The 23,635-nt window shown below is 41.0% G+C and overlaps 1 protein-coding gene across 8 annotated transcripts; it reads right to left on the bottom strand.

Moving 5' to 3' along the window:
* Window positions 1-293: 293 nt before the first annotated feature.
* On the bottom strand, window positions 294-22,929 carry tut4 (terminal uridylyl transferase 4). Of its 8 annotated transcripts, XM_044361230.1 has the most exons (31): window positions 22,788-22,929; window positions 22,531-22,689; window positions 19,829-20,412; window positions 19,596-19,750; window positions 18,410-18,526; window positions 18,153-18,330; window positions 17,931-18,019; window positions 17,430-17,481; window positions 17,252-17,321; window positions 16,636-16,762; window positions 15,432-15,551; window positions 13,434-13,628; window positions 13,152-13,326; window positions 12,519-13,069; window positions 11,242-11,392; window positions 11,041-11,127; window positions 10,016-10,119; window positions 9,836-9,893; window positions 9,616-9,719; window positions 9,410-9,499; window positions 8,457-8,570; window positions 8,257-8,334; window positions 7,990-8,167; window positions 7,864-7,911; window positions 7,579-7,661; window positions 7,362-7,477; window positions 5,455-5,609; window positions 5,224-5,318; window positions 3,495-4,053; window positions 1,821-1,991; window positions 294-838 (listed from the first exon to the last, which is right to left on the bottom strand). In XM_044361230.1, exons 3-31 carry the CDS (start codon window positions 20,331-20,333, stop codon window positions 750-752), a joined length of 4,614 nt encoding a protein of 1,537 aa, XP_044217165.1. In that variant the 5' UTR covers window positions 20,334-20,412; window positions 22,531-22,689; window positions 22,788-22,929; the 3' UTR covers window positions 294-749. The 8 variants fall into 8 exon arrangements, with proteins under 8 accessions (XP_044217165.1, XP_044217164.1, XP_044217169.1 ...); XM_044361229.1 differs by having other exon boundaries at window positions 22,531-22,929; XM_044361234.1 differs by having other exon boundaries at window positions 3,807-4,053; window positions 22,531-22,929.
* Between the last annotated feature and the right edge of the window lie 706 nt (window positions 22,930-23,635).

Genomic DNA, 23,635 nt, shown 5'->3' with positions numbered 1-23,635 from the left:
AAAATTCCTGTCACAATTTCAATAATCAAAATAGTTGCCTAATCATTTTCTCTGATTGATTGTTTCAGCTTGAAGTGATCAATCAACAATGAATATAATGATTTGTTGCAGCACTTCCTGATTTTATCAAGAAGTTTGACCTCTATAGACACATGATGGAAACACAGTGAAACCAGTTTAATGACCAGTTTAAGTTCTTACTAATAAACATTTTCACCTGCTGATCAACAGGTGAATATAAAACTGCACAGAAACAGACCGAAGACAAAAACCTCAAACGTGAGACAGAAAGGTTGTTTGCTTTTTTCTTTATTTTTTTTTTAGGGTTTTTTTTTCAAATATTTAAGATTTTTTTCCCTTTTTTCTTGCTATCCCTGCGTTTGGCACTACATACCTAGGGTGACATGTTAGATTGTTTTTAAAACAAACGTCTATTCAAAGCCTTCATCTTGTGGCAAGCAAAGTATGAATACAGCTAATAAAAATAAAGGTTTACATTTTTTTCCTCCTTACTTTACACATAAAATAAAAACACTTTTTTGGACCCCCTCAAAAATGGGGGTATTAAAATATTTGACATTTGTATCACAAATCAATGTAATGAGACAAAAAAATAAAACATAAAAACTGTACAAAAATGATAAAATTCATTTTAAAAATCCTTGTGATCAAATGATGCAAAGAGTACATAATGCTGCTTTGTTTCGTTGTTACTGACCATGAACCCGATTTTAAAAGGAGCTGCAAATTCATTTCTTCTGCTGGATGAAATTCAGATTGACTTGATGTCTGACGTGGGGAACCAGCGGGAAGTTGGGATTAGGATGCACCACAGAACCTGAAGGAAGGAGGAGAGAAGAAAAACAAGTCAGAGACGCAGAAAAACTTGTGATTATTATAATTAAGTAACTGTTCAGGTGGGTCACTAAACCAAAACTAATCTGGTAACTTTATGGTTCAAAAAGTTGTATGTAATGTTTTGTATGTCTGACACAATCAATATAATCCAGAACTGATGATGCATTTCATTTCTATTCCCACAGTCCTTTTAAACACTGCTGCTTATAGATTATACAAAATGAAATGATTCGTTATATCTTTTATTATATTTACTTTTATTATTACAATAGTTAAACATTACTAACAAGGTTCAGTATCTTGCAGCAAGTCATAAATATGAATGACTTAATGACAGCAGACTGTTTCCAGGTGTTTAAGTGTATCAGAGATCAGCATAAGTATAATATTTGACTGTCAAAATTCAGTCAAAATGCAAATATGTGAACGTTTTGGATCCAAATTTCAATGTTTACAGCTAAAATTTGGAAAAGTTTACCAGATGATGTGAGAACTTTTTATTTAATGAAATGGAAAGAGGAGAGATGAGTGATTTAAAAAATATTTATAATTTGTTTTTATTATTATTATTATACTATGTTGCTTCTGAAATCATATTTTTACCTTGTTCCCTCAATTTTGGAAAATTTGCCTGCATGTGTTTGTTTGTTTTTTGCTTTTTCATTTTGTCCTTGTAAAGCACTTGTTAATCTCTGGTTTTGATAAGCGCTTTATAAATAAACATTATTGTTATTATAATTATGTATTTAGTATTTCAGTCAGTAACGTAGCAGTGCAGCAGTTTTTGTTGTTGCTGTCATGATCTGACGCCAAGACCGATAAGGACATGAGTGATTTTAACTTTCTGTGTTTCTGTATGTCCATGTTTTCTTGGTGAATATGTCAAAAAGTGTGTTTTGTGTAAATTGTTTCATGACAGAATAAATCCAAACTAATACTTTTCCCTGTTCATCATGTATGACCTTGTGCCACGTAGGGCTTGCTGGGCTGGTAGCCTCCGTTGCCCTGCTGGATGAAGTTCTGGGGCATCCGGTAGGGCCAGGATGGAGACAGAGTGTACTGGGGTGTTTTATTGTGCTCCCATAACCGATGGCCTTGGTTCACACCGACGAACTGGGTCGGGTGGCCCGAGTCTGTAGAGACGACATCAAAACACATTCAGTAACTCGCATTAGAGACAATTTCAGTTCATGTAAACCAATCGGAGCCTCTGAACCGGTGAAGTAATGAACCGCCACCAACGTCCCAAACAACTGCTGCATCTCACCTCATTTAAACATCAACTGTCTCTAATTATCAGGTTTGATCAATGTTTAGAACCAGTAACCAGCTGCCTGTATACTGGCTGAGAGGAGGTTTCTATTATCTGATTAAACCTTGTTTGAAAAACATCTCACTATTCGATTTATATTTCAATTTACAGCAACAGTAAAATAAAAAACAGGCAAGAAAGAAAAAACCTCACATTGCTTATTGTTACTTTTTACTTAGGGATGTGCAGAGGGTCCAGTATTTGTATCTGTATTTGTTGAGGCAGCAAAATTATTTGTATTCGAATAAAAGTGGAAAGAGGTTTAAAAATCCTGTTTTTGTTTTTATTATGCTTTTAATTTTAGAAAATTAAAGTGTTACAATAAGTGTTCATGAAGTGTTCTCTTGGGAGCACTTCTTTTGTGTCAGTAGTTCAGCTTTATCTCTGGGGAACACCCTCAACTACGGGAGTGATGTCCAAATTAGGAAATGTGCGTCATGTAGCAGGTGGATGTGACTCCCCTCATTGAGACCTGCTGATAGCGTAACAGTGAGACTGAGATAGTGATGTAACCGACCTGTGCGCTGGTATTTAACTTCCCGAAAACAAATAATTTTTAAAATATTTGTATGAAACAAATATTCGTAAAAGCCCCACTATTTGTGCTTTGCCGAATAATGTATTGTATGTAATGTAATGTAATGTATGTATTCGGGCACACCCCTATTACTTACATTACTAATGTGATTCTGTAATATATTGGTTTAGAATCACATCGATTTTGACTCCCTGCAGGATCTAAATGGTTCGAGACCAGTAACCATTTAATTTGGGGTCATTTTCAGGATAGTAGGGCAGTGTTCAGGGGTTAAAGACCAGCGTTGGGCTACTTTTTATTTAACTTTTATTTATTTTTATTCCAGGCAGGTTGTGATAATTACTTTTTGTACTGTTTTGTTTTAAATCACCGCCTCCTTTCATCCGAACATGTTGAGTTTGAGTTCAGATGGTTCAGCTCAACACTCAGTGACTGATAACTGATCATCAAAACCAAATGTCATTTCACTTTATTACCACCAAGTAGAAACTTTTTATCCTATTCCAATTATTCTTCTGATATAGTTCTTTGATAAAATATTTCTGCTCATGAGTCAAAACTTTTAATGTCTAAAAGACATTTTATGATTTCTATTATAAACTTTTCATTATTGTAACTGTTGTTGAGTTGAGCCTGATCACACTGATAAAACAAGACTGGAAACCTTTTCCTGGATGAACATTTTAAATACCTTTATAACAATTTAGCAGATTCTAGGCCACAGGTCTAAACCACAGGAAGATACAGAGAGACAGAAAGTGCCACCAAAGTTCACCCAGTGAATACCTGACTTGACTACAGTGCCATTTCCCATGAGTGACCCAGCTTGTGCCATGTGGTTGTGCCAGTGTCCTTCCCGTCCAGGCCCGCCGATGCCCAGCTGTCTCCCCGCCGGCTGGGCGAAGATGATACTGGGGTCGTTCAGGTTCATGGGGCTGGGGTTGCCCCCTGAGCCTGTGGGACTCCCGTTCCCCGACGCCGAGCGCAGAGCGAATTTCAGGCCGGGCGGGGAGGGGGCGGTGGGAGAGGACGTGGTGAGGACTGGTCCGTGGATGGGCCAGGAGGTGGAAGGGATGTGGACTGGGTGATGAGGCTGACCCTGCGACTGGTGCTGGTGGGAGGGAAGAAGCCCCAGTGTGGTGAGTGCCCCGGGATGGTACTGGCCTGGGTGGGACGTAGGGAAGCTGAAGAGAGACAGGGGGACCTGCGGGTGAACGGGCTGCTTCGGGGGACCAGCAGAACTGGTCTTACCGTGGGAGGGCTGGGGGGAACTGGAGGACTGGGAGGAACTCTGAGGGACACTGGTGGGCTGCGGGGAGTAGGGAGGAGTCTGCCGACTGTCCGACTATCAAGAAGAAACAAAGAAAATATTAGAAACAAGGCTGCACTTAATGATTATATTTATTATAGATTACTCTATCTTATTTTCTCGATTCATTGATTAGTTGTTTGGTCCATAAAATGTCAGAAAATGGTGAAAAAAAAATGTCGATCACTGTTTCCCAAAACCCGAGATGCAACCTCACATTTTGTTTTGTCCTGACAAACCTTTAGATATTCAGTTTACTGTCAGAGACTAAAGAAACCAGAAAATATTCACATTTGAGAAGCTGGAATCAGAGAATTTGGACATTTTTCTCTTAAAAAAATGACTCAAAACAATTAATAGATGATCGAAACAGTTGGTGATTAATTTAATAGTTGACAACTAAACGATTAATCGTTGTAGCTCTAATTAAAAATAAATAATCAGACACAGTCACGTGTATGTCTATATTCAAGGCTCTATCATGGATAAATCTGGTGATATTCAAATGTGTTCGTATTGTCAACAGGAAAATAGCACGATGATTTATAAATTAATTGATCTACTACTAAGGTTTGTGTGCGAGAGGTTGATATATCTTATTCCTCTGTGCCAGAGAGCTTTGTTGTTTTTCCAAAAACCATTAAAAACACATCAATGAGTCACACCGCTGCACTGGGTGACATTATATCCTTCATTATAACGAAAACATGCACTGTAGTTTATTTTGACTCCATCCCACACACACACACACACACACAGTCCTGCTGGCAGAAATACTGAAGCACCAAATGTGGATTCATCCACCGCTGAAAATAGTCCCCAACAAATGCACCATTTCCTCCTGTTTGCTAAATATTACAGTGATCAGCTGTTCTTTAAATGTACTGTGTATTCGTGATTTACATCTTCAGTGCAACAGACAGTGCAGGAAGTTACATTAGATACGTTGTTGGTTTTGATTTTAATGGAATTTGTTGACAGAAAGTAAAACATTGAATATTTAACATTGAGGTTGGTGGATTATCCAACTGTTCCTAGAAGGACAAGGTGTTGTAATGTAATTATTTTAATACTGCAAGCACGATGAATAAATTAAATTAAAAACCAAAACTATCTACATGATCCATACCGCTAGAGGTGAGTGAGAGTGTTTGTTTCTAATGTGGGTGATCTGACCCCAGTTTTATGTCTAACTGGTGTACTCACACATTCGGAGGGTAGTCTGGTCCTTCCAGGACAGTCTGCAGCTGCCTGGGGAATGGGGATGGACTGGGAGCTCACCATTGTTCGTACCATGTGAACTGGGGAGGAATAAGAAACCACATAAGCAGTTTTATTTGGATCTCCTAATGCTCTAAATATTAGCTGTGACAGACAGATGACAGTAATATTTTGTTAAGCATCTGTGTGTGTGTGTTAGTTAAACTTCGCGGATACCTGGTGCCCCGGTGACCCTCTGTTTTAGATGGCGGTACTCTGGACAGTCCCTTCGTACGTGACCCATGTCTCCACACTGGAAACATCGTCTGTCCTTCGGCTCCCGCTCCTCGTCTTTTACGTCCTCGTCTTTGTCGTTTTCCTTCTTCTTCATCCTGGCGGAGAAAAAGTTCAGGGTACGACAAAAGAAAGATTTTTAAAAAATCTGAAATATGTGAGCAAACATCGACAAGAAAGAAAAATGACAATGGTTATTGTAATCAAAGACCATTTAAAATACTTGTTTTTCAAGTCAAAGCATGATGTTTCTTTGCTGTGTCTCAATGAAATAGTAACTTGGACATATTCAGTATTTTTCTTGGCTTAACAATTTAAAAGTTATGTGAAAAAGAATGAACAGCTTAAAGGTGTACTATGCAGGATTTTCCTGAAAAACAATGTATAGACTCGCACAAAAGTAAGTATGTATCTACAGAGACTCTGCCTGTATTTTCTTATTATTTTGCTGTGTTCGGGACGCTTCTGGGTGTCAGTCTTTGGGCGGTGGGTGTGTAGCCAATAACAGCGTTCAGGGTGTGAGGTCGGGACTCGTAGCGTAGCGACCAGGTTACATCACTGTCTCTCTCCTCTGCTCCGCTCTGTCTCTGTGTCATTTATGTATGAAGAGCTGCAGGTCTGTGTGTGTGTGGGGCTGAGCTACACACACACACACACACACACACAGAGAGCAGAGAGGCAACAGCGGACAAGACGAAGCTCTGCATTCACACAAAATCTGGCAATGCAACACCTTCCCGCAGGGTTGTGTGGGTGTGGGTGTGTTTATTTGTGCTTTAGAGCGTAACCACCATGACACAATCAGAAAATAATGTTTTATCCATCTGATTCACTGCTTTGTTCTCGCCAGCACCGCTCTCTCTCTTCATTCACTCTCTAGCTCTCTCAACCACCGCTGCTCACTCTCTCTCTCTCGCTCGTTGAGCCGGGGAGGAGGAGCCAACTTTGAACACGGTCTGTTTACAAACAGCAGCCGACCAATCCTGCATAGTATACCTTCAACTTAAATGGAAACATGTTACCTCAGCTGAAGCATCAGGAATAAGGAATTTCCTGTTAGTCTACTCCTTTCTACAGTCTTCTTCATACTGGCCCTTTAGTCTCTCCTTTCTTCACTGTCAACTGTTCTTCTTTCACACTTAGATAGTGATGAGTTTTTTCTGTCCCTGTTTTCTGTTCTTTCATAACTCTCCATTTTAAGACCTTTTTTTTTTATTTGTGTCATTTTCTGGGTTGTGTGTTGGTGTTTATAGGAACTTATAAACTTAAAATAATGTTTTATGTGATGTGCAAGCATGTTAGTGAGACAAAACGTATAAACTCCAACAGAAATACAAATTTTGTATGAAGCCTATGAATAAAAGTCTGGTTATAATTACAAGGAACAAAGAAAAAACAACTGATATGACCATCACTAACTGTTTTCACATGATGATAATGACAATATTTACTGATAAGTTAGTTTACTAAGAGCTCTCAGACCTGCTAACAGTAATGAGAGGCTTGTGTACACTATATTTTAAATAATGGTTCTCAACATCACTTACATTTCTGAACATCAAATGAGATAGCAGCTACATGCTCACCTGGTAACCATGGTAACTATCAAAAAGTGTCTGACAAAATGGTATTGATCCCTTACTGTACATATTTGAAGAATGTAGACAGTGATGCTTTGTTATAAAAAATGTTGATATGAATTTTAAATACATCTGTAATATTGTGAGAAAGCACAAAGTAGAAATTATATAATTTAAGACATTTTTATTACTTCTCAGTGCTGCCTTTTAGGTTTGTTTTGGCTTTTGAGTCGTATGTGAGAAATGTTTTTCATGACATGAGAGGACAACCTGCGTCTCTTGGGACAGTCCTTCATGTAATGTCCGATCTTCCCGCAGATCCTGCAGCACCTGTCGTTGGGCGCCAACTCGCCGTCCGTTAGAACCTTCGAGTCGAAGAAGTAGTCCTGCAGCAGAGACGGTGGACATTTCAGAACACAAAGCAGACAGATTTTGAGCCTTTTTAACTAATCGTGTAAGCGGGGAAATTGAACCGCGAGTGACGTACCACTTCAGTGCTGGGGACGGGGTAGAACGGAGTTCCAAACAACTTTCTCCCGTTTATAAAGGCCTTCATGATGAAGTTTGTCACTGGAGGAGAGAAGAAAGAAGGCATTTGTAATTTGCAACAATTAAAGTCATTCAAATACTAAAAATCAGTTAACTGGCAAAGTCTGAAAACACCTTATGTGTTTATTCCCGAAGATTTTGATGCGACTTTATTTAAAATGTCTGAGAATTTTAAACTGAAATCTTCAGGTTTTGATCAACTATGTCAGAATGAAGCACTTACTTTTGCGAGAGACTCCAGCACCAAGATTATGATTTAAATCAAAGGGATCTGAAGAGAAAGACAGATGAGTGAGTGGAAACTGGCTGAAACATTAAGACGTTTGTTAAGACAGAGAGGGATAAACACCTTCTATAGCGATACATTTGCTGGTCCACTGTTTCTCAAAGGTGGTGAGACGTTTCCTTTGACGGATGCTGATGACGTGCTCTTTGAAGTCGAACTCTTCTGTGTAAAAGCGTAAGAGACCCAACCACAGCTCCCCCACCGACTCCGTGTTGGGCTGCAGCTCGGACAGACGCCGACGCTGCGTGGACAGAAGAAACGCGCTTCGTTGCAAACTTCATCCAGGAAAACAAGAGGATACGGCAGCATCATAGTTGAAAGAGAACTCACCAGATCCTCAAGGTCATCAAAAAAGAAAGCGTTCCAGCCATCTACCATCCGCTGGGGAACCGTGTTCCCGTCAAAGATCTAAAAAGACATCGCACAGAGTTATTTATTCTGTCCTCGAAGTCAAACACACATTTATGGTTTAGGTGTGACTCATTTCTTTCTGAGTTTAAAGGGTTTGGTTGTTAATCGGTAATGGTTACCTCCTGCAGGACGGGAATGACTGGTGGCTGCCTCTGCTGCAGGAAGTAAAGCACCATCAGGATGTAAGCGTAAGACGACAGACTTCCTCTGGACGCGTCGCCGATGTCACAGCGCTGTGAGCACAGAGGCAAGTCAGTCACACAGCAAATGTTATTATGAATAACTGCACCAGGTTTTATTGTAAGCCTGCATTAACTGTTTTATTGTCCATTTGTTTTAAGCGGAAACAAGTAGTGAACATTAACATTAAAACATTATCATTCATTTGGAGTCGTGTTTCTGTCCACCTGGTGAACGTTAGTCCAATATTCACTCTCTTTTAGCTCTGTTTTTGGTCTCCACCAACTCCTGAGGGAAATATCTGGCTCTTTAGCTGCTAAATGCTCCACTGTGTTCACCAGCTAGTCTACAGCTAACTGTGTGTGTTTGCCGTTTGGTGCTGAGCAGGTTGTGTACAGTGGCTTTTTAGAGCTTCTTCTCTGAAAACAGCTGCCTGCTGCGGCCCAAAATGACACTATGAGAGCGCTGAGAGTGAACCAGAACAGTAAAGTTGCAGCCAGACAGATAAAAAATGAGCTGAAATTCACTATAAAGCTCCATAAAGCTGAGGGGAGCTGTAGGGTGGCTGATAATTTTCTATAGCTTCATCACAACAACCCACGACCGACACATTACACACTGTCAAACTCATACACTGCTATTATAAAAGCTGGGTTTTAATGAGGATAACTAAATACAGTAAACAAGTTTGAAACTTGCTAGTATTTGCTAGGAACTTGGCAAAAACTTACAGATGGATCTCTGAATAGTTGGTACAACATGTTCCAGGTGTCTAAATGACATTAATTTTTCTGGATGTCAGAATAGTTATTGGATATTTTCAGCCAGAGCTCTTGAATGCCAAAGCTGAATTGACCAAAAACAAGTTATCGGTTTGTAAACTGTCACCTACCTTTGCAAAGACCTTCATGGTGTATCCCAGGAACTGCACGCGTGGGTCCAGGGCTGCGTACGTCGCCAGCATTCTGGTGTTGTGTTGAGCCTGCAGAGAAATATCAGTCCAATATAATAATTCACCGAGCACTTGTCGTGTCTCTAAACAGTTTACATAGCAGATAAACTGAAGGCGGGTTCTGGTAAGAGGGTCTCGTCGCTCACCAGGGTGTTATAGAGGCTGATGTCTCCCTCTAAACCACTCTGTCTGTGTTCGAACTTCACAATAGGCACTTTAGCTGTTGTGATAGGCAAGATGTTCCTCAGACCTGTGATGTTGGAGAATGAGAGATCCAGTCGGGGTGAGTCCTTGATACACACAAATGTCTTATACTGATGTCTATAAATGACTTATATAGAGATAATTAGTAAAATGTTAATTCACCTGTATGCTTCTTTAATACTTTGGAGAGACCTTCGATGATCTCCTTGCAGTTCAGTTTCTGTTGATTTCAAAATAAGATTTGGATGAAAAGAAGGGTCACATCTCTAATCCCGGTGAGGAAGTGTCAGCTGTATCAAATGGCTGTGTGTGTGTGTGTGTGTGTGTTTTCAGTCTGCCTACCTCTGCAGTCTCGTGACCCTCCAGAGTCATGCAGATGTCAAGGTCGCTGTCGCGGAAACCGAAGCCGTTCTTGGAGGAGCCGAACAAGCACAGCTGAGCTTTATCTGCGGATTCAGACAAAAAAGGAAGAAAAGCTCCTTACTGTGCAAATGTAACACATATTCTGTATCATTATCAGAAATCCTCAAATAAAAACTGCCTTTTCATGTTCTGTCTCTCTGAACAGATAAAACAACAACAGCAGCACAGTCATGTCACACTCACCACTCTGCTGTCTTTCTCATTAAAAGAAAAGCACCGGCTACGAAACCGGTGTCATAATTTACTGACTATTGACACTGAACGGTAGTCTGTGCCAGTAATCCACAGGCTGTTGGTCCGGACTGGTTTTCTGTGCCAATAGTAGTTGTTTTATTGGTGCGGAATGGGTTTCCAGAATTTATTGCTGTATCTACCACAAACTGGACATTTTTTACCGTCATATCGGGCATTTTAGCGCCATTAAACGGAACATTTTTTCCACATTTTAACCCTAACCGAGTGGTTTTTGTGCCTAAACCTCATGGGAGGGATCGGCGTATCACCTGCAAGCACAAACGTTAAATTTGATCAAGTGATCTTGAACAATCAATACCGATGCGCATGCAAATTAATTCCGTACAAGCAATAAACAAACTATTGACATGAAGGAATCCGTACAAATAGCCACTTCCTACTCTGATTGATTCTACTTTGCTGTTCTTCTTCTTAATAAAAACCTCAACAATTTCCGCACATTTCACAAAAAAAAAAAAAGCCCTGCAGGGAAGACACTGTGTCTCATAAACTGTTCAAAGGCTTTTAATTTGAAACATGCAAAGCAAGCTTTAGGTTTGAATTAACAGTAAACAGCTAATTAACACAGCAGGAAGGGAGAAAACAGGCAGGTTTGTGGCCAAAACGTGGTAAAAACATGAAATAAACATTAAAGACTTAAGAGTTTTCTCTTCATTGGAGGAAGACAGATAGTTCATGTTAACGCTCACCGTTGTACTCCTTCCTTATGAACCTCTCCAGGCTGGCGAGGATCTGCTCCCTCTTCTGCTGCTCAGCATGTGTAGGTGACAATTCATCTACAAGCAACAGAGCAGAAAGTCAATCACGTAATATTGATTATTTAAAACTGATTCACTTATCTGGAACAGGTATATTTAAAAAAAAAACTAAATAAATCAGTGAACACATACAGTAGCACAGCTTGCAGAGCCCGTCGAGGATATCTCGGAAGCGGTCGTTCATGGGAGGCAGAGGCTTCAGCTCAATCTTCTTAAAGTCTTCGGGACACTCGTCCTTCAGGTGACCATCTCGTTTGCAGATACTGCAAACGACAGTCGGAGGCTGGAACGAAATTATATCCCTGGGTTAGACACGACTGTTCACTAGGGCTGCCCGCTAATAGTCCACCAGCTGTTAGTCGATTCGTCGGCCAAGTTTTCATTGGTCGGTTAGTCGCAGGAGAAAAAAAAACAACCCTGAAACTCAAAACCTAGTATCTGGCTGGAAAGTGCATGAAACGTTTGAGGGCTTTTAATTTGAAACGACGGATACAGCTAGCGGTGAAAAGTAGCGTCACCCGGCCGAACAATGGCATAACTTTATCACTCAGTCAGTGACTTGGTCCGCTGTGATAACAGAAGCACTGATTCCTCTGGAAATATCGCTTAGTTTTGGCACTTTCCCGCCGCCTAAAATGAGAGACGGGACTTAACAGAACTACCTGACCCACGGGACTGATGACTCAGTCTCCTTGCTGGTTGTTCCCACCTATTCAGAATCATTAACTTTACCGCTTTTGCCGTTAGCACTGTTGTTAACAGGCAATGCTAACGTCAGAAGCATGTGTACCGTTGTAAAATGTAAATTTTAAAGGCTCATTATCACAGTTTTGTATTTCTCTGTGACGTAGCACAATGTTAACAACGTTAGTTATAACATTATTTCTCAGCCCTGAAACTCAAACCATTTTCTGATGCCCCCCCCAAAAACAAATATTTAAATAATTTAATTAATACCATAAATGTGCAACGACTAGTCGACTAACAGCTTGAACTAACGACTACTAGTCTACTAGGACAATCTTTGGTCGGGGGCGGCCCTACCATCGATTAATCTGCAGATCATTTTCTCAGTTTATCTATAAAATTTCATTAAATATTGAAACATTACTGCTATATTTCCCACTGCCCAGGGCGACGTCTTCAAATGTATTTTTTTTCTCCGCCAAAGCCCAAAGATATTCAGTTTACTCTAAAGTATGACGAAGAAAAGCAACAAATATTCACATATGAGAAACTGAAATTAGCAAATGTTTGGTATTTTTGCTTAAAAATAGACTAAAACGATTGATCTATTTAATTCTCTGTTGATCAACCAGTCGATTAATTGTTGTAACTCTACTCTTGATTCTATGCTGCTGATTTCATTAAAATAATGTATAAAAAGGGTGAATGTGGCTCATTATTACCTTCCCGCCAGTGAAAATCATCTTATCAAACACATAGTGCAGATCCTCAGATGCCACAATCCCCTCTTTGTCCGAAACGCCGTTCTCCTCCTCGTCCTCGTCCTCCCCCTCCTTGTCACTGTCCAGCAGGCCGTTGGGGGAGAGGGAAGCGCTCGCCGGCCGCTCAGCGGGTCTGTTCTCCTCACTGAGGACCAGGTCCATGAGGCTGGCGTCTAACATCTCCTCATCATCCTTCTCTCTGGACGGATCCGAACCATCTTCGTCGTCGCTCTCAGGTTCTTCGTCATCCTTTGACCTCTTGAGCCCGCTTCGCCTTTTTTCCCCTTTCCCGTCGTTCTCTTCCTTGTTCTCACATGCGGCCTCCTTCTTCTCTACTCCGTCCAACTTGGCGCCTTGCTTGCCAGCCTTCTTGCTTCTCTGACGCCCCCCCGTGCCTTTTCTCTGAGGGCAGGCGAAGTATTTATAGGCTGTGCGGAAACGCTCCTGGATGTACTCGAACACCATTTGGCTGTTCAAGCTTCGTGCAACGTTCCTCTTCAAGGCAAAAGGATCTTTGAAAAAGAAAAGAAAGACACCGAGAGTCAGTTTCTAGCAGTTACCCGGACATGTATGACCAACGTGCTCGTCGCTTACCTTCGATAGCGAGTCTGCGACGAGGCCAGTTCTTCACTTCCCTAGAGAGGAGCTCCTTTAAGCGGATGCTGATGATGAATTCTTCCAGAGCGAACTCCAGTGTGTAGAAACGCAGGAGCTCCAACCACAGCTGGCCCAGCGACACACTTTTATCCAGATCCAAGGTCAGGCGGCTCTTTAAGAGAAAGTAACAAGGAAATAGTTTAAAGCTGGCAAAGAAAATCAAAGAGAAACTTTATATTAACACGTATGATTTTAAATCTGAGTTACAGCCGGACTCACCAAGCCCTCTGAATAGTGAGCGTCGTCAGATTTGTTCTGCTCTGGTTTGGGTCTGCCTTCCCCTCTGGCCTCGTTCCGATTCTCCCCTCGTCCGTCGTTGGAGCTCGGAGGTCTGTGCTCCCACCGGACAAACATGTCCGCCGTGATTCCGGTCAGGTGATACTCGTCCACGCGTTTCAAGTCAAAGCCTTCGATCTGGAAAAAGGACAAAAATGGAACCAAACTCAGAGAAAACTTAGCGGTAAGGGTTTCTGCGCTGTATCGTCATGTTGTTGCTGGTGACTTTAAGACTCGTTTACGACCTGTGTGTTCCTGTGCTGTGACTTTTACAGTGGTGAGTCTTTGCACAATAGTTTATAATTCCAATAACTATCATACTACAGGGTTTGAGATCACTTTTCCTTTTTGTGCAGACACATGCTGGGTGGAGGAGTTGACAAACAGGCTGAACCTGCTGCTCCTCGTATGAAATCCTCTAGACTCACTCGGCGCGTTTACGTGCAATGCGAGTAAACAGGTTACGCGGGTAATCGGGGAACACGTTTACGTACGCTGTAGTAATCTGGTGACAGAAGGTGTTAAGTGACAGAAGACGCTGCGTCCTGACCTTAACCCCTACACAGCACATACGCCACACCTCCACGCACTGCTTTCACTGCTGATGATGCTAAGCTGCAAATCCTATTGTTTGTTTGAGTTGACTTTACTTTCAATAAATTACTTTTGTTTTAAGTAAACTCTTGCATGAACTCCCTTCCTTGTCACATTCCCTGAACCAAGAAATTCTATTCAAACAGCCGACAGAGTGCGAGTGGGAGAATTTTGCTGCTTTTCTTGGTTTCATAACATTGTTTACAGAATATTTTTGGACCACTGGTCGGACAAAAGACATCTGGATGTCAACTTGGAATCTAGGACCTTTAACTCAATTTTTAGACATTTTATAGCAAAACGATCTAACTGACGGATAAAAAATGAAAATAACTGTTGTTATAATGTGGTCAAATGGTGCGTCCTGAATATACAAGTGGATGATTGTGGATTGTGGGATGTTTTGGGATGCAAAGGACATGCCAGTTGTCTCCTCCAAATTCAAGTAAAGCCTTTAAAATGGATAACGTTGTGGATAATGGGATGTAGAAATGGGGCAGGCCTTATCTGTCTGTTATAAAATCTTGTAATGTGGACTTCAGACCCTGAACCGGGAAGCAGATTCTGTTCAGCGTATGCATCATCGACCGGGGACAGATGTTGTCCCGCACCTGGTTTAATCAGCACAGCGGTTAGCCACATCGCTCACCCAGGTACCGTCATTACAACCTGACACACTCTGCTGTATCCTGGGCTCATAGTGATACAAGCAGCCTGAGGGTTTGAAGAAATTAAAGTATATCTCAAGGACAAAAACCACGTGAAACAACTGTTGGCACCTACACTTATAGAGGACTTCTTCCTGGTTGTAAAGCTCCTTCTTCCTGTTGGTTTGCTATCAGCTTCATATCTTTAAGTAACTAAGAATATGCATTTTATATCTTAAAGAAATTAATGACTTGCAGCTGCATCCAATAAGTGTTCATCAGACAGTTTTACACCAACATCTTGTGTTCAGCCCATGTTTCCCAACACACAGACCTGAGCAGAGTGGAAGCCTTTCTCACAGAACAAAACAAGGCACAGACGAGGAATGTGGGTCATTTTAGGATTACATTAAATGGGCACACGCTGTCCACATGACTTACACTAGTAATATTGTTTTCTGAGCTTTATATCCAAAGAGAGACTTTCTATTCTGAGTTTCCTTTCCAATAAAAAAGGTTTGTTATTGCATTACTGCCTGCTTACAAAGCTTCAAGACTATTTGTTTTATATGCAGTCGTTTCTAGGAGTCGTTATATGTTCAGGTGGGTCGTTTTCAGAGGTCAGTGGATATGAGGAGAGGCAAAATGTTAAAAAAAAAGTTATTTGTCGACTCGGTGGCGACGTTAACGCTTTACCTACCCAGCTGCCCAGGTAGACGGGGAGGATGGGCTCTTTCCTCTGCTGCAGGAAGAAGATGACCATGAGGGCGAAGGAGTACGAGGGGATGCCGCCTTCAGCCTGGCAGTCGATGTGACACAGCTGTGGGGGTTAAACCAACGAGGAAGAGATTATGTTCAGTTCGTTTGCTTTTTAGGCAGAATCTCAACTAAAAATGTACTTAATTGGTTCTATTATCAGATCTTCACTCATTATATGCTAAATATTGTTACTACAGCTTTTATTAAAAGTTTTTCCCTTATCTGAATCAAGGGTCCAAGGGTGACTTGACTTATTTTCAGCATTTTTTTTTTTTTTTACATATATATTGTGTGTGCTTTATTTTTAAAAACTAACTCAGGCAAAAGAAAAATAAGTGTTTGGTAATAGTGAAAAGGGACAAAAAAAAAATCATGTCTCATACCTTTTATTTTCATGTGTATTATTTAGCTTGCTAGCTAGCTTAGCTTTAGGACTGACATTGTACATGTGTGTCATTTAACATGATTGTCAAATTAGCAACAGACAAAAACAAACACAACCTTTCATTTTAAAACCACTCAATAGAAGTGCGATATACGACATTCAGCCTGATTTAGAATGTTAATATAGCAGCAAAACAACTATTTGCTATGTAAAGACACAGTGGAGTAATGGAGACCTGAGCAGAGAATGAAGTCACACTCCCGCCGTATTCTTTGTTTGGATAGCCAGTTAGTGCATTTAAGTCCCTCCGTGTCCTCCTCGCATCCGTTTTCAACATGGCAGCCGGGTCACAAACTTTATCATATTACAGCTAAACAGTAGGCTACGCTAAAATATGTTTCTGACAACATTTGAGGCGAGAAACAGGCAACTGCCTAGTTTGACAGTTTGATCTGAGTTTCGTGAGCTGTCAGCTCAGGCGCCACTTTCTTTTTTCCTCCCAAACTCTATTAAGTCAACATCACACACATTTGTTTCAGTCTGAGATGCTGCTGCTATAGTGCGACATCTAGTGGGGCCCCCATCACTTACACTGAAATGTCGTATATTGCACCTTTAAAGTAAATGCAGATGCACTTGCTCTTATTCTCAGGTGTCTGTATTTGCTGATATGAACAGGAAAATGTAAACCAATGAGCATCTTTAACACATTCTCATACACATTAAAGCCCAGTGGAGGCTGCGTAGGTCCCGACCTTACCCTTGCCCAGTAGCGGAAGGCCAGTACAAGGGGGACCAATCTGGGCTCCAGTTTAGCCAGGGCTGCCAGGTGATTGGTGGTGAGACAAGCAACATCATTGCCTGCACTCACTTTGCACATCAAGCCACTGCAGAGGAACAGAGGAGCAGGAAGATTAAACCTCCACCAGTTGAAATCTTGCTGCAATATCTCAATGTATTTAAAGAAGCAGTACATTGAAGAATAAAATCAAAAACATACATATGAAGTGTTCGGTTTTAGATTCTCTTTCTACATGCAAATTGCTGGAAGTGCTTGTATCAAAGGTCAATGGTCAAAAAAGTGCTGTTACATGAGCACACAAAAATGAAATCATCAAATTTAGCTGACTGAGATGAGATAACCCAAAAAGGGACCACAAGTAGCTTTCATAACATCAAAATAAACTGTACACGTGTTCAGGTCTGGACTCCAGTCGAGCGTGTGAAACGCGGGGGTGATTGGACAAGGTCCAGCGGAGGTACGACAACTTCCTGTTTTTCACGGTGAAACATGCAAATCTACCGGCACGCCACATCAAGGGCCGCTCCGTGACGAGTCAAGAACATGAAGTGACAAAACAAAAATCGACACTCACTTGCTGACATCCCGACAGAAAACGGCAGGAACTTTGGCGTGAAAGTCTGACTCAACCTCGGAGAATTCAGCTGCGAAAGAAAGAAAGACGGAGAAACTGATTAAATCCGACTACAGACAAAAACATATTTATACAACTTAAATCGTTCTTAAATCATACAAGTCAAGGTGTGACTTACGGCTGTTCTTGAGGATTTCCAGCACTTGAATCAAGACCTCAGGTTGTGTCATCTGAACAGACAAAAATGAGAGGAAGTGAAACTATAAGACCCGAATGTAACTGTTGATTTACACACTGTAACTTCCTTGACACATAACCGCATTATGCTGTGACTTGATATTATTTGAGATTCAAAATGTAAAGGTTTTATTTGTCAAACTCTCAAACAACGTGTCCAGTGAAATGCAGACATACTGTTGAGAATGAGCTAAAAAGGCTAGCCTGCAATGCTAATTGGAATAAAAGTAAACAAATTAGAAAATAAATATATAAATGTACTATAAATAAAAATACTATTTCAAAGAAAAAAAAGATTATAAAAATATGCAACATAAGTACATCTGCAGGGTACAATTTTTCAGTGTCTAAAAAGATGAAATGCGTATATAAATAACATTTTGTATGAGCTTGAACGTGCAGGATGCAGGTTTCCCTCCGTTGGGACATGGAGCAGACTTACTGAGGAAGGGTAGGTGACATCGATGTTGATGTCACTCGTCTTGAAGGCAAATCGGGTAAGACAGGAACCATAGAGACGGAGAGAACAGGCTGTAAAAACCAAAGAAAAGACGTTTTTTTAAAATCACTTAAGCGGGACATGAAATGTTTTTCAAGGCGTTTCCTCTTTCTAAACGACTTGCTGGTGAAATCTAGACCAGGCTGAGAGGCGTCATAGATGAACCTGAGAGGTGCTTCTTTATGATCTCCTCCATCCTGACGACCATGGCCTTCCGGATTTCGAAGTCCTCCTCTGAGATCCCGTGCTCTCTGGCTGTTTCCAGGACGGCGGCATCCACGGCCCTCAGCTGGGCGGGGGAGGGGGGCGGCAGGGCACGCAGTTCGTTCTCCTCCTGTTTTTCCTGACACAAGAGAAAGATCTTAAGAAAAAATAATAATCCCTAAAACAAGAATGATTAAAGGATGAGTGAGAATACAAACCATTATGTTCTTCTTGTGTCTCTTCTCCTTGATGTGTTTGTGTGCTCCTTGGATGTTCTCAATGTGCACAGAACAGAGCTTGCATAAGTATTGGTAGTTCGGGTACTCGGGGGACTGCTGTGGAAACAAACGGAGGGGGAAAAAAAAAAGCGATCGGTTATAATGTTTTCTCGACATTTTTCCCTTTTGGAAATTTTGGGATTTATCGTTTCATGCTCCGCCACGTGATCACAAGCCGGTGAGAGGTGGAGATAAAAACAAACACTCGTGCAGCGCTGACTGGTGATGATTTTATGGGGCAGACGGAGACGAGACGAAAGTAAACAGACTGGTAGAACTGGGCCGAGACATACCTGAACCTTACTGTCAGGAACATTATTCTACAGAACAAAACTAGACGGCGACTATATGTTATACAGAATACAATCTTAACATCTTACATCATAATTAACAGTGTTATGATTTCATTTTTTTTTTTAAGTTGTTAGTGCTCAGACAATTTAAAACTGGCTGCATTAATTTAAATGATAACCATTAAAGTATGTAGCTATCAGCCATGTAAATTTTTTTCTAATACATGTGGTTTGATCTCAATTTTTTGGAAGTTTTATCCAAGCTAATAAAAGATGGTTGAACAGTTTCCACCAATTTTAAGTTTTTTATATTCAAATCGATGTAATAAACTCTATGAAAGTTTCAGTTTTAAGTTTCTATTTCAATCAATTATTTAATCCAGATTAATCCTAGATTTTTCATTTAATACTCGACAGATAAAAGGTATTTATCTACCAACGTCTTTATTAATATATCTTTGTAACTGTAGCTACTGGCTGTTAAAATACTATGGCAGCAACTAACAACGATTTAATTATTTATTGATCTGATGATTATTTTCTTGATCAATAGTCTATAAAATGGTAGAAAATTCCTTATATTAAATGCAGAGAATAGCAACACATCCTCACGTTTGAGCAGCTGAGTTAAAAGAGTTTAATGATTAAACGATGATCGAAACTGTACAGCACAATAAAATTACATTTGCATATTCAGGAGAGGTCACCATTTATTAGACAGGTCTGAATGAAAATGCAAATTACAGACTTTCAACAGGCACACGTTTGCAAATGACCGATGCTTCCGAAACATTTAACTGTGCATAAAAGGAATGACGGGATTGCTTCCTTACTTTCAACAGTCGGTGGATGTAGTCTCTGTAGAGGCGTTCCTCTGCCTGTCGGAGGCCCAGCTGTTGCTCTGTCAGCGGTCCTTCCTCCACAATGGGCCTCACCTCTGTCCTCCCTTCAATAGACTGATGCATCAATGCTGCAGCTTTCACCCCTACTAACAACGACAACAAGCAGTTTATCAGAGACACGTTTAGTAAAGAAGACGTAATCACCTCAGAAAAAATAAACCCACCATGAGACTTTTCCTTTGCTGGAGTGACGGCGGAGCTTTTCTCCTGCTCTGCGAGGCCTTTCTCAGGTGTACCGGGCGCTACGGGAGAGCTGGTCTCTCTGTACGCTGAGGGGCTGCTATCCGCAGAAAGAGACGCCCTGGAGTCAGGCGCTTGTGCCGCCAGCTGCTGCTGCTGCTGTTGTTGTTGTTGCTGTTGTGGGCCTGCCACTTTTCCTTTGCTTCTCTCCCCGGAACTAGTTCTTCCACTTAGTCTGGTGAGCCTGGAGGGCCGTCCTCTCCTCTTGTCGGGTGTATCTGCGGAAGTCCTGCCTTGCCCGCGACTCCCCTGGCCGCCTATGTTATGTTCATCCTTCGCAGCGGTGGGGTTTTCTTTGCTGCGGCCGGCGGACTTGGCGCCCTCTCTCTGCGCGGGAGCCTCTTTATTTGACTTGTCGTTGGACGAAGCTTTGGCTCCTCGGGGCTGAGACTGTTTTACTGATTTTACTGGACTTCTGGACCCATCCATCCCTCCTGTCCTGCTGCTCTTGTCCCTGGTGGAGTCAACACCACGCTGAGGATGACCAGGGAGGCAGGCTACCTAAAGTCTGGGGTTTAAAAAAAAACAGAAAAACAGCACAGTGACACGCCTCCGTTGTTAGCCTATCATCTTACTGCTGTTTCTATCTCTGCCTTTTAGTGTGTTCATGCTGCCTCCGCCTCCACCTCCCCATCACCCCTTTATCTTCACAGATTCGTCAGTTTCATCACTTCATCAGCCACCATCATCACCAGTGTCTGGACTCCATGGGGGGGGGGGGGGGATTTATTATGCTGCTGTAGAATCTAAGCGCCAAAGACTTTCTTGCCTAAGACTTAATTAGCACCGTGTCATCTGTTATAATAAACAATTATCTTTACTTCATTCACCGTGTCTCTGCTGATTGAACGTCTAATGGTCAGTGGGAACAGGAGGAATGATTACAGCAAAGAAAAATGTGTGTCAATATTCATTTGGGCTCCTGACTACTTGAAACATTTTAAAAACCCATCCTTGAAAACAACAACAACAGCGTTAATTGGCTCCCTTCAGCTGGAGAACGAGCTTTCAGTTTCTATTCTCCATAAATCTGGAACAAACTCCCAGAATACTTGAGGTCTGTTCCAACTTTCGTTTCTTTTAAATCGAGACTGAAGACTTTTCCGTTTGCCGCTGCCTTTTATTAGGCTAAACAGAACCTTATTCTATTCTAACTTATTTTTAATTGTATTTAAATGACTTTTTACATTGTCTTGTGTTTCTTTTACATTTTGTCTTGATGCCTTTTATGTTTGCCGTGTTGTTGAAATGTGCTATACAAACACACTTATCTTACACACAAACACACCTCATATGAACAGATGTTGTGGCCAAGTCTGTTTCCCCTTCAAATAACGTGTCCCTCATCGTTACCCTCCAATGCTTGGGAGCTTTTAATTTCGGGTAATGTTTGGTTATGTTTCGCTGTCAGAGGAGACAGATTACGGTTTAGCTTTGATTCTGTTAAGGTAGGAGGAAAAACACAAACCGCAGAGGAAACAGATCAGTTTCGGTTTAACTAGTGACCCTGTTAGATCAAGTCAATTTTAACAACACTGACAACTTGACACTTAATATAGAGCAACTCTAGACCGCACTCTTTCATTTACAGAGACTCAAAATTCCCCCATGAGCAGCATTTAGTGACAGCGGCGAGGAAAAACTCCCCTTTAACGGGAAGAAACCTCAAAGGCCGTCTGCCTTGACCGGTTGGGTTGAGAGAGAGAGAGAGAAAGAGGGAGAGAGACACTGAGATGCACAGAAACAATATCAATAATAACAACAGAAATATGACTAATAATAACAATAATAATAATAATGTTAACTGGCGACTTTCAGCCGATTCAGCCGTGGTTGCTCGTAGTAACAACAGCTGTTGAAAACACAAACAGACCTCCTAAAACCTTTATCAATTTTATTTTAATTAATACTCACCAGTGTTTATTATCTATACTAACTATTTATTTAAGTTAAATTGTGCTCAGCAAGACACATTCACCTGATGTTTCATATAATGTGGGAAACAAACCGTAGCCTGTAAGTCGGCAGTGCAGCTATATCCTACCTTATGATTGAGTTATCCTCAATCTGAAAGTGGCCCACATTCAAACAATTAACCCGTTAGTTATTGTGTGCACACAATATGGTCAGTTTGTGGCTTCATATTGTGTATAAACTGTGTCACATGGCCAGTAGCCACCCGGTTTGACCAGCCTACGGTCTGTTTAACTTGTGACTCATCAGTGTGGGATAAGTTACTGCAGCCAGAATCAACGTTTACTCTGAAATTGTTTAAAAAGATTTAATTTCAGTGAAGAAATGTGAACGCGTCTTGTTAGAGACGCAGTTTAATTTACACTATGTAAGATTTTTCAAAAAAGGACCAGACGAATATATACTGTATTGAACATTCAATGTAAGAGAATTTAAAGCTTTTATGAGCTGTAACGTGGTCTGTACGTGTTTTCAGAAGCTGCCGTCACTACGAGCAACCACGGACGCATTTGGCCGAAAGTCACCGGTTAACACGGTCCCTCGTTAAACCAAAACACCTGTAATACTTAACGTTACCCCAACTTCCCAAACAGAAACTAAAAAAAAAGGGCTCACCACGCACACAGATATATCGACTTGAAGAAATGCTCACCATCGAAACCAGAATATGTTTCCTGTGTTATAGGAAGGCTTCACGCTGACTTCCTGGGGACTCTTTGCTGTTAGCTGTCTCCGTGAGCTTAATTACCTACCGTTAGCCGCTGTGCCCGGTTGTCCGGTTGAGCTAACAGCTAACGGGAAATAAATAATACTGGCACCCAGTTGCCACACAGCAGCAAGTCATTAAAGAGAGAGAAAAAAAAATCCGACTTCGATCTTTACGACACAGACGAGCGCGTCTAAACTTACTTTCGAGCTCTGAAGTTGATTACGGATTATTGTTTAGTTGTCTCCATGGTTCTGCTCTACATGGTGTTTTTCAAATCCCACGGCCCTGGTCAAAACAGCAACCATTGACGCCATGTTAATACATTACCCCGCTGCATTGTGGGAGTGCCAGTGATGCTGAAGAGGGGCGTGTAACGTGCTGCGTTCAGGTGTCCCTCGGAAAACTAGTGTAACGTAACTACAGTATTCACGCCCCTTTATTTATTTATTTATTTTTTGCAATAATTATTAAAAATTGGAAATTCCAATACTGACAAAAGTGCAGGGACAATTTAACATCGTTAACTAATAAAGAAAAATTAAAAGAAATAATACTATAATTATAATAATTAGGCTACAAATGTATAGCAATAAAAAGTTTTTTTTCTATGGGTACTTGTATTACATACAAGATCAATTCATAGTGTGTGTAATATTAGCCAAAATTATTTAAAGATCCCCTCCAGACACGTTTCAAAAGTAGTCTGCAGTGGTGGAAAGTAAGTACATTTACTTGATTACTGTAGTTAAGTACATTGTTGAGGTGCTTGTACGTTATTTGAGTATTTCCATTTTATGCTACTTTATACTTCCACTGCACTACATTTCAGAGGGAAATATTGTACTTTCTATTCCACTACATATATTTGTAAGCTTTAATTACTTTTCAGATGAAGATAAAACCAGTGGTCTCCAACCTTTTTGGCTTTTGACATCTTATTAAAAGCAGTGTGTAGTCGGGGTCACATTTCAGATGTCTATAAATTGTTAACAGCTCCACCAAATAGTGATTTTTCCCTCTAAATTTCTCACATGGTTTCATTTCAGTA

Source organism: Thunnus albacares, chromosome 9 (assembly GCF_914725855.1).
Source record: "Thunnus albacares chromosome 9, fThuAlb1.1, whole genome shotgun sequence".
NCBI lineage: Eukaryota > Metazoa > Chordata > Actinopteri > Scombriformes > Scombridae > Thunnus > Thunnus albacares.
The sequence above is the reverse complement of the archived record's forward strand: the minus strand, read 5'-3'. Positions and strand labels throughout refer to the sequence as shown.